General features: G+C 38.9%; 1 protein-coding gene across 1 annotated transcript; it reads right to left on the minus strand.

The window, feature by feature from the left end:
• Window positions 1-7,980: 7,980 nt before the first annotated feature.
• On the minus strand, window positions 7,981-13,495 carry CFAP161 (cilia and flagella associated protein 161). Its single transcript, XM_003209496.5, has 7 exons — window positions 13,364-13,495; window positions 13,139-13,228; window positions 12,753-12,988; window positions 11,426-11,510; window positions 10,578-10,736; window positions 9,757-9,830; window positions 7,981-9,048 (listed from the first exon to the last, which is right to left on the minus strand). Exons 1-7 carry the CDS (start codon window positions 13,424-13,426, stop codon window positions 8,835-8,837), a joined length of 921 nt encoding a protein of 306 aa, XP_003209544.4. The 5' UTR covers window positions 13,427-13,495; the 3' UTR covers window positions 7,981-8,834.
• Window positions 13,496-13,971: the final 476 nt, after the last annotated feature.

Below are 13,971 nucleotides of genomic sequence, written 5' to 3' on the forward strand. Positions count from 1 at the left end.
TTTCTATTTTACTGTCAGTACTAAGCAATGATGTTAACCACATCGTGCCTGCCTGTCAGCGGTCTGCAGAGCATGGAGCAGCTGCATGCTGCGTAGGTACTGCAAGGGAGGTTGCTGATGGATGGCCAGCAGTGCTGATCATACTGACAGCAGAGCTGAGGGAGCTACAGTGATGAGCTGTGCCTGCAGCGAGGGAAAATGTGTCATAAAGCCATGTTGGGAGCAGTGGGGTAATTGGTGAGAGATGGTGGGAGCAACAGAGGGTGGGTCAGATGTGGTAGGTTTGGGTGTGAGGCAAGGAGAGACGTAGGGGGTGAGAAGGGGAAGGATTTTGGTTAAGGTGCTGGACTGGACCTGGAGATGTAGGTTAAGTTTGAATAGAAGGTGATGGGTACAGCACCAGCTGAGTGTGAACGAGATGAGAAGCCGTGCTGGCTTGGGCCTTGTATTGAGTTCATGGGAGAGCAGAGAGGAACTGACTCTTTTTTGTTGGGAATAAGAAGAAAATGATATCTTTGTGCCCAAAAGAGGCCATTCTGTGCATCGCTTTTCATTCATTCATCTCTATAGATTTGACAAAGGTAAGTGCTTTTGTCTGTCCTTATTTACAAACTGGTGAACTGAGAGGCAGATAAGTTGTTTAGAGAAGGATGATTTGAATGATGTCACAATTCTGACACTGTTAAAAATCTTTCATTTTGTAGATGTTTATCTATGCCTTTAAATCCTTTTTAATTCCCTTTTTCCTGTGTTAGATACTTCTTTTCATAGAACGAAAGCAAAATAAGCTACTCTTAAAATGGAGAATATGTTATTGATGTATTAGATGGTATTGTTATTATTTCCAGCATTATTCTTCAATTCATCCTTAATACAGCCTGACATCTTGTTTGCTTTTTTTGACCGCTGCTGTGCACTGAGCAGAAGTTTCCATTAAGCTGTCCACAGTAACGCCTAGATCTTTTCTTGAGTGATTTTGCAAACCATTAGTGTATATGAATAGTTCAAGTTGTTCCTTTCATTACACATTACTTCACGCTTACCTACACAAAATTTCTTCTGCCATCTTGTTTCCCAGGCCCTTTTTCTTTTTTTTTTATTTTTTAAGTATTGCTTTTTCTCGCTGCTTTGACACTGAGGAAAGAACTTGTGTAGGTCTCAGATTGCTTTAGCAAATGGAAATGAGAATAGGAGAGAACCTGGAGGATGCAGTCCTTAGTGTGCACCAGGCCATCCACCCTTGCTGTGGATGCAATCTGGGAAATGGATGTGTGTGCTAAAAAGCACCAAGAGTGAACAGCTAAGCTGCTGAATGAAGCTTTAGAAGAGCTGCTCTGTGTCCAGTTGAATCAGAAATACGGTTTTCAAAAAGCTGTTAATAGTTAAGCTAATTAGAGCATTCTGGAATGTTTATTCTGCTCTGTGCAGAATTTTTACCACAGCAGCAATGAACTATTTGGGGTATGGCAGCTGGCTTTATTTCGACAGATAATACTCTTGTAACCAGTTTGAGAAGCTATGTTTCTATTTAGTTGTTTTTTTCTCAAAAGCAAGCCCATTCATTCATGTTACATTAATGTCTTTCTGGATTGGAAGAATGTAATGTAACAATTGGTAAAATTGGATAAAATAGATTTACCACCTTAATGGTTTGTTTTCTTTCCCCCAAGTGAAGTTACTGATGATAACTCCCAAGGTGATGCCCTGATTGCTCTCAAAGTGCGAACGTGACATAGAGAATGAATTCACAGCCATAAACGCAACATTTTGTATTCCATGACCAGTGGCTTTACCTTATCAGGATCTGTTTGCAGTAATGGGAACTATATGTTCAAACTACATTTAACTGTTTCAAAGATTTATTTATTTACTAATCTTGAAAGCGTTCTTTCAAGTGAACATTTTTAACTTTGATCAACAAGGGAGAAAAATATCAACACAAAACTTCACAGACAGTCACTGAAGAATATAACTATTATATAACTATAGCTTTATTTGACCACTAAATTGGAAATATGACTACAGTTTATTTCTGAGGAGAAAATAATATCTGTTCACCTGCAGAAGCTTAACATTATCTTAGATTCTCCCCAGATACCCCTACAAATTTAAAAACCATTCTGAACAGCTTTAGTTTGTTCTTGTTCTCTGTAGTTTGGTTTCATGGATAAGTTTTCTATATTCTTTAAGAACTCTTTCACTACCAGTTCAGTTTCACCTTCACTTTCCCACCCTCAGGAAGCATGTCGTGGCCAATAGTGCTGTTCATTGCAGGCATGAAAACTCCGCCTGATGAATACTCCTTTCATGGCATTTATGCAGGAGAATTGTCCTCAATTAATTACAGTGTTCCTTTAGAAAAATTGCCCTACCTCAGCACATTTAGATGTTCTGCGTTGTAGAATAACTTGAAATATAAATCATTATTCTGCATTTATACCAATTCTGACAACATCTTTCTTTACAATATGAAACTTGCATTGTTATAGAAAACCTATAATTGCTATATGCTACGTGGGCTGACCAAAAAACCTTCACCACTTGTACGTAACACTTCTAAAACCAAACTGCTAACAGCTGTGCTGTGTAACAGGGCCAATGGCTGGTAGAAATCAACATTGCCTTTTTTCTTTTTGTGATGAATGAATGTTCTGTTTTCAGACATGGTCGCTTAGATGAAATGGTTATTCCCCAAATCCTTGTTAAGCTAATTTCATAGGAAGCAGGAATTTGTGTTGGTGTTTCTGAATTCTGTGTTAAGTCTGGTGTTCAGTAGAAACCATTCACAAGTCCCAAAGTGTGATACTGTTTAAAGCACTTCAGGACAAAATTCCATAACCGCCTAACATGGCACTACCAGTTGATACGTACAGTTAGATACTAATTAACATGGGACAGAGGAAAACATTGAAATACAAGAACTTCTGGAAGCATCAAAATTCGCAATGAGCAGTGAGAACAATAAGCTACGCTCTACAGGAGGTCATGTACTGCAATTATTGAAATAACTCTCTGAATTGCTTTTAAACAAGTAGTTATTTGTGTCTGAAAAAGGAATGTGGGGAAAAGAAAACTGATTGAGAGAACTTTTGTCATGATGGAAGTTAGCAATTTTGTTGTTAATTAAGCATGCAAAATTTGGTGTGATCTGACAGCATATATATGCAGAAATATTTTACAGTACATTTTAGAATTGCAGGACATTTATGAACAATAACATTTTCTTTGCAGTATTTCTGTGGTGTTCTTATAAGCACCTACAAAACATCCACAAAGCTGTTTCCAGTATCTTCTTTAGGGAAGAATTATGCCCACTTATCGGACAGGAACACTGATGCATAGTTATGGTAAATGAGAGGTAAAAATGTGCATGACATAGGTATGACCAAGTGTGGAATAGAATACTGTTACCTGTATTAATTGGGGAAATGGAAGGGGTTTTCAATTTGCTTGGAAGAGTGACTGTAAATTCAGTGATCCAATGTAAAGGATTCTTGGCCTTCAATAGTCTCTTTATTCTTCATCTACTGTGATCAGCAATCCAAGATGGTGCCACAAAAGCAAAAGGCACTTACAGTGTGTTACCTGAGATCTGTCAATTTACCATGCATGTGGAATACTAGTCCATCCCAGTTTTTTGTAAGTTTAAGGTTTATTATTATATTATGGTTTATTATTCTATTTCTATCTCTTCTATATCCTAAAGTAACAACCAATCAGTTGTTTGGGGAAAAGTTTAAGGTTCATCAGGTGTAAGACTGAACTTGTTAAGCCATGGAGCTCCGTTCTCTGGGTGACTGCCTCATCCTCTGCTGCTCGTTTCTGGGCTCACTGAAGACCTTACGGCTGGCCACTTTCTTCAAGAACTTGCTAAGCTGGGCTTAACTGTTGTTTGCAGTTTTATTCCCCAGTCTCCCATTTTATCCTGCTTGGCTTCCCCTCTCCAGACAACAGGTTGAGACGTGGTCTTTAGTTCTTTTTCAAATTGTCCATTCTGTGAAAGAATTTGAGTGCTGATGGATTCTACTGTACCTGCTTGGGGCTCCAGAAAAACCACTTTACCAGTGCCACAAGAGGTGGGGGAAAAAAGAAAATAAGATCCTGATTTTTTTTATTTCAGGTCCAAAATATTTTACTGGCCATAACTGTTTCTTTTCAGTATGGCCAGTCTTGCCAGAATTCCATGTTTGATCTAAAGTTGGCATTTCAATATGGCATTTCAATATTTCATTGAAATATGGAAATAGTTGGCATTTCAAATTCAAAGTTTTGAAGAACAAATTTTTGTCTGCCCTTTTGGCAGCAAATTTGAAAAACACAACAAGGGCTTTATCACGAAATTTAAGCCACTAAGATTAAAGGTCACTTTTGTTGTAATTACGAATTATTGAGCACGCAGACTGTCTACTCAACGTGTCAACATGTTCTAAAGAGACTGGTTTAGGAGGAACAAAGAGCTCAACCTCATACACTGGCCTGTCTCTGAGCAACTTCACAGCCACAAGTAGAACCTGAGGTCAACTGGTTTTGTGCAGCAAGCACAAAGGGGAAAGGGATGGAAAAAAAGGTGGACAAGGTGAAAGCATAAAGTGTAGCGGGAGCGTTATTCTGGATTAACAGATGATGTGAAGTCATTTATAAGCAGGCTTGAATATTAATATACCAAGGACCACTCAAAATTGTGCTGAAAGAACCAATTATTTCAGGTAGTTTCAAAAGAAACCAGTTAATATTTTTAGCTGAGGAGAGATAGGTCTCTTTCATGCACTGAGCTACGTGCTATTGCTGTGTCAGCTTTGAAGTATTCAGTATGGGTTTTTGTGTATAATGCTAATTCATTTCTATTTTTATAAATCTGTGTATATATATACATGTATGTATATACATTTATATTCAAAATATGATGATTTTCACATTCAGTTAAATTCACTGGCTGCTTGCAAGACTATAATACATCTTGGGTGTTCTGGCTGAACTGGTGCTGCCAAAATTGTCAGCAAAAAGACCGGAAAGTCTGATGAACCTTAAACTTTTCCCCAAACAACTGCTTGGTTGTTTCTTCAGGATACAGAAGAGACAGAAAGCCCAGGCAAGAGAGGAATGGTTGAAAACCAGGGAGGAAGAATAGAAATTGCTATCCAATATGGATTTCACAAACTGCTGTGTTTCATTTTTTATAAACAATAATAATAATCCATGCTAAATAGCATTTTAAAAGTTTTAAGCTTTATTAAAATGTTGCTTATAAAAAAAGATAACTCCAGCTTTTTTTCAGAGCTTTGCTTATTCACTTGTTTCTTGCTTTCGTTCTGCTTGGGATGTAACGTTTTTATACATTCTATTTGAAATATTCTCAGAAATAGCTACATGCCATTATTGAAAGGGATTTTCATAGTCAGATGGAGATCTTCACAGGCATACATCACCCAAGTGCTAACAGTTTTAACACAAACAAGACACAGAAACAGCACTTCAATTTCTCAGGACTGGTGCCACTTCTGGACTTAAGCTAAAAGCTGGTTAGTTATTTTTATTTGGTACGCCGTATAATTAAATAACTAAATATATATAGAAAAATAAATACTGGCACATGTAATTCTTATTTCCCAACGTGGGTTTGTCAGACCCACAGGGACAGCGCTGTGGTTTGTGGGCTCTTCTCCTAGCAACTCCTATTAACGTCAGACTCACTTGGGCAGCTGCATCTTTGTACCCCACACCGAGAGTTTACTACTTGGCGCTGTTTTATGTGTAGATTTCATGTGCCTGTATCTCTGGTTATTTGCACCAGGTCTACTTCAATTTCCTGTCATCGTTCAACCAATTTAATAACAGCTTTAGGCTATTGCATAGTGAATGTCTCTGCCTTAGTTGTTCGTATTTGGAAAAAAGATGAAGATACGGTCCCTGCCCCAAGGAACCTATAATTAAAACAAGACCAGCATTATAGAAACATATATACTAGCTGGCCTGTAACTGGATGGTCTGTTTCATTTTGTTTTGACGTACCACACAAGGCAGCGTTTAGCAGATGTTGGGAAATGAGCTCTCTGAGTTTTTCATATAAACATACAGCAGAGATGTAAGGGTATGAGTTAATTTCATCAGCAAATGTGGGTATTAATGTCATCAGGCATTTTCTAATGTTTGTGCCTATTCTTTTGCACTTTGAGACCTCCTGGACAAAAACATGGAAACATCTTGAGAGATACCTCATCTAATCAGATATCTATCTGGCAATGCTTTCTAGCACAGCACTGATGTTTTGTTCTCTTGTATTAAAGGTGCTGCCTTGTGCCAGCCTACCAACCAGAAGAATAAAAAAAGAAGAAGAAGAAAAGGGTGTAAACTCATCACAGACCCTCCATACACAAGGCTGATGAAAAAATAGAACGTAAGGGGGAGGGCAACACCTGGGCCAAAGCCTATAGCTTTTGAGAAATGGAGCTGACAAAATGACACAAAGATTTCTTAAGTTCCACCTGTATTTGATGTCTTTCATATTCTGTACTTTATGTATTTTTCTTTTGTGGCCTTCCCAGCTGAGTTTTCATACATCTAAGTGTTTCTAAAGAAGATTTTAGAAGGACGTTTCCTCCACCCCAAATTGCAGTGGTTGTGCAATATTAATTTAGGGTGAATGGGCACAGATGTTATCAAAATCACCCTCTCACCTGTCAACTCCACCCAAGTTTCCAGTGCTTGGATACTTTCTTCCACTGCTATGTGGAATTTCTAATTTTAATAGTCTTTTTTTTTTTTTTTTCCCTTCAGATGTTTTATCCAGTTACAAAGCCTGCACGTGGCTTCCTCCTCTGATGAGCCAGCTGAGCCAAAACAGTACCTCACTAAATAGAAAAGCAGTCTCTGAAAGTACTGATGGTTGTAGAGAGAGAGAGTGGGGTCTTGGCCTGGGTGCTACAAGAGGACATCATAGCCATTGCAAATCAGTAAGGTTGAACAATATGACATGGCAGAGGAGAAGGGATGTGATGAGAAATGAGAGTTGAGTGAATGTGCAGAAGAGCAGGGAAAGTGAAAAGGCAGATGGGTAGCGGATTTTTATTTTCCAGTGTCACCTCTGTGTCAGTTAACTATCAGTTAACTGTCTTTGTTGACTCTTTGAATTCTCTACCTCTTCTTCATTTCAATATTATGGACGCTAGCATGCATCCATACAGCAAAACATACAGATCTGAATTCTCCCTGTACCTCCAAAATGCTATATCAGCACAGCACTAAATCTAAAATAATGCACCCTGCCTCTCAACAGGAACTAATGGCTCAGAATCAACTTCATGCTAACGGCTTTTGAGCTGCCTGAAAGTGAGTTTTATCTGCCCACAATGTACTTTGTAGATCTATCCTCATTGGGTCTAATTTGGAAGAAGCATGAAAGCTTTCCTAATGCATGATTGTGCTTTTTGTTGGTATATGTCAGAGTGCTTTACAAATGAGGCAAGCATCACTGCCCGTAGTTCTTGGATTGCAAAACTGGGACAATCAAAATATAACACACACCCTTAGTTTCCACAATGACATGGTTCAGATCTCCATTACCCTGTCAATTAGACCCTACTGTGTCTCTAAGTGGCAGTCACTGGAGTGTTTAAATTTCGTGTTAATATTCAGTCTTTTATATTAAAGCCTGTGATTAGCGATAAATGTCCCACAACTGTCAAATTAGAAACACTGCAGTGTATTCATGCAGCCTGCTTTTTTCTAGTTTACTGCCTCCAAAATCAATGTAGAATTATGTCAGTCTATTATGAAAACGTGTGGAATCTTAACCTCTGTAAACTGGGGTAAGTAGTAACAGTGTCACTATAAAAATATCCATCATTTACTGCACATCAGGTTTCCTATCTTTACAGAGAAACTGAATGAAAAAGTTCCTAAAGATACTTAAGTATGTTTTGGTTACAAATTAATATTCCAATCCGTTTTGTTTAAGAAATTGATAGCACACAATGCACACTGTTGTACATTATTCTGTCTACATTTATTGCTTAAACTGATTTTATTTTCTAAAAAGATGACAAAAAAATCACTCACACCTCATAGCCCAGAATTTGAGCTTGATTCAATCTGGTTCTTTAGTGGCATTGTATCAAGGACTCAGTGGAATGTAAATGATTCGGGTTGTTTTAACACATGTAGCAATAATCCTGCTGGCAATAATCACAGTGTTTAAAAGAATGTGGTGCCATCGTGTGGACTATATTAAGAAGTGTTTTAAAAAAAAAGTTGCAAAAGAAAAAAAAGGTGATATAAGCTCTGAAAAATCTGTGGTTTTAAAATTGTATTAGAACAAATGCATCAGGAATTGTTGATTCAATCCTGTTCATTTTCCAGCAGTGCAGGTAGTCCTTTCTCCTTTCTCATGATAGAGTGCGAAACAAGCTCAACCACCTAATTTCTTTCGACCAATCTTTAGATGTCAAAGCATCCCATGATAACTTACATAAGTTTGGTCTTTACTGTTTTGGAAAATGTATGCTCACTCTTTTCAAAACGGTGACGCTGATTTGGGATAGGAAGCATTGGTTAAATACACCCAGAAGGCCAGTAATTGAGTGCAATTCAATTCACTGTGTTCCAACTTCTTTTGCCACCAGAGAATGTGAAAGTAGGAAAATGAGCTTTTCTTGATTCGTGAGCTTTTTGATGTTGTGCATGTGTGTGTTACTCATCTTCTTGCCATCCACAAATGATGAATTAATGAGATTGTATAAAATTAATAATGGTAGATTTTCATGTCTCTTTTTAAAATAAATATTTATAATGCTAAAATCTGAACAGAAAAATAAGAATCAGAATCTAAGCAATCTCTGTCAGTTGTAATCTGGGATTTTTACGTTCTTCATCTCTTCATGAAATTCATTCTTTCCTGTTCCTCCTGGCTGAGGCTCAGGTCTATCGAGCATTGTACCACCCTCATCACCAGGATTTCCTGTAACTATTACCCAGTAATTCTTGTCTTCTTCGACTCGATGGGAGTCCAGGTAAGTGTGACAAATTACTTCATATTCCCTTCCAAAATAAGACCTGCAAAGTCAAAGAAAAGGGGGGGGACGACAGGGTGTAGAATAAGTATGTATGCATTCAGCAAGTGTGCATTAGCTGTAAGATGTTGAAGGTTTTCTCATGAAGATGACTCTGGTTACTTAAAAACTATTGCAACCTTTCAGCCTTAGAGAACTTTTTCATCCTCAAAAAAATGATACAAAATCACAGTAAAATTTAGCCTGAAATGTAATGAGAAACAATTGGTTACTCCTTAATAACACTTAATCAACTTTATTTCAATACATGCATGTTAAGTCAAATTGTTGGATTAACATTAATTTGTTATGAGATTTATATGGATATAAGAAATATAGCTTTATGTGGTGTGTTTCTATTGAGTTCTTAGCATAGCAATTTTTCCTTAAAAAATATATATACATATACATATAATTGCTCAGGATATTCAGAGGGAGAACTACCAAGACACTACAGAAAGCTGGGAGTATGATGTGATAATATAAAGGAAAAAAAAGGAAAGAAAAAAGTAAGTAAGACAGAGATGCTTGCTTGCAGCATCACAACACAACACAAGAATTAAAATGGGGAAAAGAAGAATGTGCATCCTGCATTCTTTGCCATTTCCTCAGTGTGTTCCTGAAGGAATTATTTGACTTTTTTCAGTGATTCTGGATGCACTGAGCTGATGTCTCATTAAGCATATCACTGCCAGTTATAAATTATTCTCACCTTGTCCAAAAGTTCCTTGGAACAGCTAAACTTCTATTAGTATGACAATGAGTAATAATCAGTTTAGAGTTTGCCTGGGAAAAAGGAAACATAAACAAAATAAAATACACATACACACACACAAAAAGAATACACTTGATAGATATTTTAAACTAACAATACCTATTCAAGGTGAATGCTTTGATTACTACTGAATAGAAGTATGCATGACTGTATATCACTCTCAGAGTGCTGTAGATTGATAGTGAGATATTTTGTACTGTCAGTTCTGAGAATGATTATATCCATGATATTTTGTTATATGCCCAGCACTTCAGGAAGCTTACTTGTTATGTGGAATATACTTCAGCTGCTTCAACTTAAAGAAACATATTTGGAAAATCACTCATTTTTTCCAATGCCTTGATTCACAGAATCATGAGGGTTGAAAGGGGCCTCTGGAAATCATCAAGTTCAACCTTCCTGATAAAGCAGGTTCCCTGCAGTAGGTTACAAGTAGGTTAGAGGATCAGTTCCCTCTGTGTGAAACCAAGTTATTCCCAGGTATTGATACATTAAGCAGCATATTCCCACCTGCTTCTCTCAGCAGAAATACTGCAGGTAGATGGATGTAAAAGATGCCTAATGGAAAAAAGGAATGAATTTAACCAGTGTCTGCAGCACAGGTATGACGTTTACGATGGAAATAAATGATAGGGGAAGGAATGTGAACACCATAGTCTTCAAATAAAAAGGGTAAAGCCTGATAAATGGTTCTTCTGTTTCAGTCTACTTTGACAATTAAATACTCAATACTTTTTATTTCCATTTTAATGACTTACAGGAACGGGAAATCCTTCATATTCAAGACGCAGTTGTGGATCCAAGAAGTTTGCTTGCCAGCACGTCAAATAGGAAAGCTCATCTGTCAAAAATACTTGTTGAAGGTAAGATTTTTTGGCAAACCTCATAAATGATTTATGGTCACTTGCTAGATATAACTGTAGATTAAAATATACATGAAGGATGCATAAATATAGAAGGAAAAAGACATGTAATTTAAAAAAGAAAAACCAGCACAAAAAAATCCCTTTGCTTCTGAACAGTCTGCCAAACTAAAGCTACGCATTTCAAAACAGTAAAATAGATTCTGTAATGTCGATAAATTCATGAAGTAGACCGGTGAATATTAACTGAAAATTGATTTTACATTCCAGAGACTCCTTCAGATCCAAGTAACAAACTTGAGAGGGAAAATTTTATCATAGTTGACGTGATTTATTTTGAGCATCAAATGTCTGCTTTCCTTCTGACTTGTAAAGGGAAACAACGTTCACATGTAATAGAAATCTCCCCTGGTTTGTTACTTCATACACAGACTGTATTTTTTCTTCACAAGAAACAAAATTTTCTTCTTGGATTTTTTTTCCTTTTTCTTTTTTTCTTTTTCCTTGTTTAAAATCTGCATTACCCATCATTCTGGGTCACTGTCCTCTTGGACTGCACAACTGATCTCAGACAAGCCCCATAAACTTTCTCAATATATATTATTTATTTTGATTTGCAAATGATTCTGAATTTGTTCTATAAAGCTAAGACACTGAACCACTGTGCAATTTGATATATATAGTGCTTAAATGCACACTATCAGTATACATCATCAATTGCCATTCGCAACGTTGTTCCTTACCATTGGATCAGAAAACCCTCCTGTTGTTCCAAGACCAAACTTTTGCCCAAATTTAACAGGTTCACCCACTGATTCTCCATCAACGCTGTTAAAATTGTAAAGAGAACAATGAGAAATTCAAATATATCAAATTTTCTAGAATTTTAAGTTCTTGTTTACAGAAATGATGTTTCACAAATTACTTTTGTGAATACACTTAATTACAAGCACCTAAAAAATCAGGGACTGGAAGCAGAACAGCGTTTGCCTGTAGCTTAACATCATATGCTGTTGATGACACGTTGACATTTAGTAATCGGGTTTATTACATCAATGTACATGCTGATATATCTGTATTTTCAGAACGATTTCTGTATTTTAAATTAAAGGATCACTGAATTAAATGCCAGGCTGTTCTAAGTATATTCAGAGTAACTTGTGTAGCTGATAAAACCTATGGTCAGCTAATGAGAGCCCTGAAAGCGGTTAGTGTCAGTGACTCAAGGATCAGACAGAAGCTGAGCAAAAATACTTTGGTTGCATTTCTGGAAGACCTAAATTGGCTTCCAAATTCTTTACTGTGTCTAATTCAAAGCATTTTGATCAGTCAGGGTTAGTTTGTGCACTTGTGTACTGCTGTTATACTTAAATACATGCACTAAGGCAGAGCGGGGACTTGTTCTGTTACTTCTCCCACGAGCAGCTGCAGTTAAATGTGTCCTTGAGAGAGAGAACACTCTGATGGAGGGGTCTTTTTTAGGACAACTGAAGCACTGTCCACTTTGACTCAAATTTCTGCTTCAGAGACATTATTTTCACAAGAACAAATAGTATTACTGACATTTGGACGTGTTTGTATACAGATGAAATAAGACCACGTTAAAAACAGAGTTTTTAATGCAAAGTTTACCAAATGATCCAGTGAATTGGATTCTTTTATCACACAAGTGCTGTGCTGATTTAAACTTCCTTGAAATTATTCACAGTAATATGTGTAGCAGAATCAGGCTGAACTTAGAATCTTTCTTAAATAATTTAATCTTACTCAAATTCATTTGTATTTTAGCAAAATTCATTGCACATCTCTCAGAATAAGATACCAAAAGCTGACGTCACTGAAAACCTAAGAAACTATGAAAAAGAATCATAGAACGGCTTGGGTTGGAAGGGACCTCAAGGGTCATCAAGCTTCAACCTTTCAACCTCCCCACCGCAGGCAGGGCTGCCAACCTCCATATCTAAAACCAGATCGGGCTGTCCCATCCAACCTGGCCTTGGACCACGACCTCCGTGGGCAGCCTGTTCCAGCACCTCACCGCTCTCCTAGTGAAGGACGAAGTTACCAAACCTTAAAACACAGAATGTGTTCCTCCCCACAGGGCTGGCGGTGGTGACGGCGCTCAGCGCGCAGGGTGGGTGCAGAGCCAGAGCCGAGTAGATGGACACCTCCTCCAGGTTAACCGCCAGCGTCAGCTCACCGCGTGCCTCAACGTCACGCTGCACTGAGGGCTCCTTGCCCGGGCTCAGGAGCATCACCGTGTCTCCAAAGCAAACGAATCCATCCTTAGACACCGACAGCTGCACCTAAGCCAAAACACACCGGATTTTGTACTGAATTATCCGAATTTGGCACCTGGAGTGTTTTAGGTATCAAATGCTAGCATTGGGAATGGCGACAAACAGCTTCTGTCGTTCCCTGCAGGGTCGCTGTCTGACAAAACCTTTAAAAATGACCTTCTTTAAGAGATTATCGTTCAGTCTGTTGATTTTCTGCATTAGGAGTTCTCCCCGTTCTCTTTTCTGCATGAAGTCCCTCAGGCGCTCCTGTTTGAGAAGAGGGAACACGGCGTTACCCGGCGCTGCAACGTCGGCTTTCAACAGAACTGGGGGAAGCACCGCGGGAGGAAGAGGCAGGCGAGGCTCCCGGAGGTTGGAGCGGAGGCCCCGCTGCTCGCCCACCTCCTCCAGGCACGCCTCCTCCTTCCAGTTGCCCATGAGCACCCCGGGCCGGTAGGCAGCCATGATGGCGGGCGCTCCCGGGCCGCACGGCGTCCTCTGTCACCATGGCGACCAGTCCGGCCGCCAATTGCGCGCTGCAGGAGCAGAGGCAGCCAATCAGCGGATAGAACGTGGAAGGGGGCGGGGCCCAAGAGCTGCAATTGGTGCCGAAGCGAGCCCGGAGGTCCCAGTGCCGCCTTGGGCAGCACGGCCCTTAGGTTTGGTACCTCTAAAAGGTACTGAAAGTCATATTGGTGGGTTGCAACGAAAGCAATGTCTCCTTACTTCCCTGGAAACAACAGATACAAAGAGCACAATAACATTATTTGATAGAGCAAATTCTCAGCTACGAAGCGCTGCTTTTTCACATAGGCACCACCAATAGCTATGTATTTTCACCAGGGATGAACCAGAGCCTGCGTACGAGCTTATAACAAACCTGCTCCAGCAGAGGTGTCCCAGTGTCACTGACAGCACTGCTGAAACGCACCACCACCACCTCGCTGTGCTCACATCCACTGGTTGGTCTCTATAAACGTTCAGCAGGCATCAGTGAATGTCAGTGGCTG

Source organism: Meleagris gallopavo, chromosome 12 (genome assembly GCF_905368555.1).
Source record: "Meleagris gallopavo chromosome 12, MGAL_WU_HG_1.1, whole genome shotgun sequence".
Lineage (NCBI taxonomy): Eukaryota > Metazoa > Chordata > Aves > Galliformes > Phasianidae > Meleagris > Meleagris gallopavo.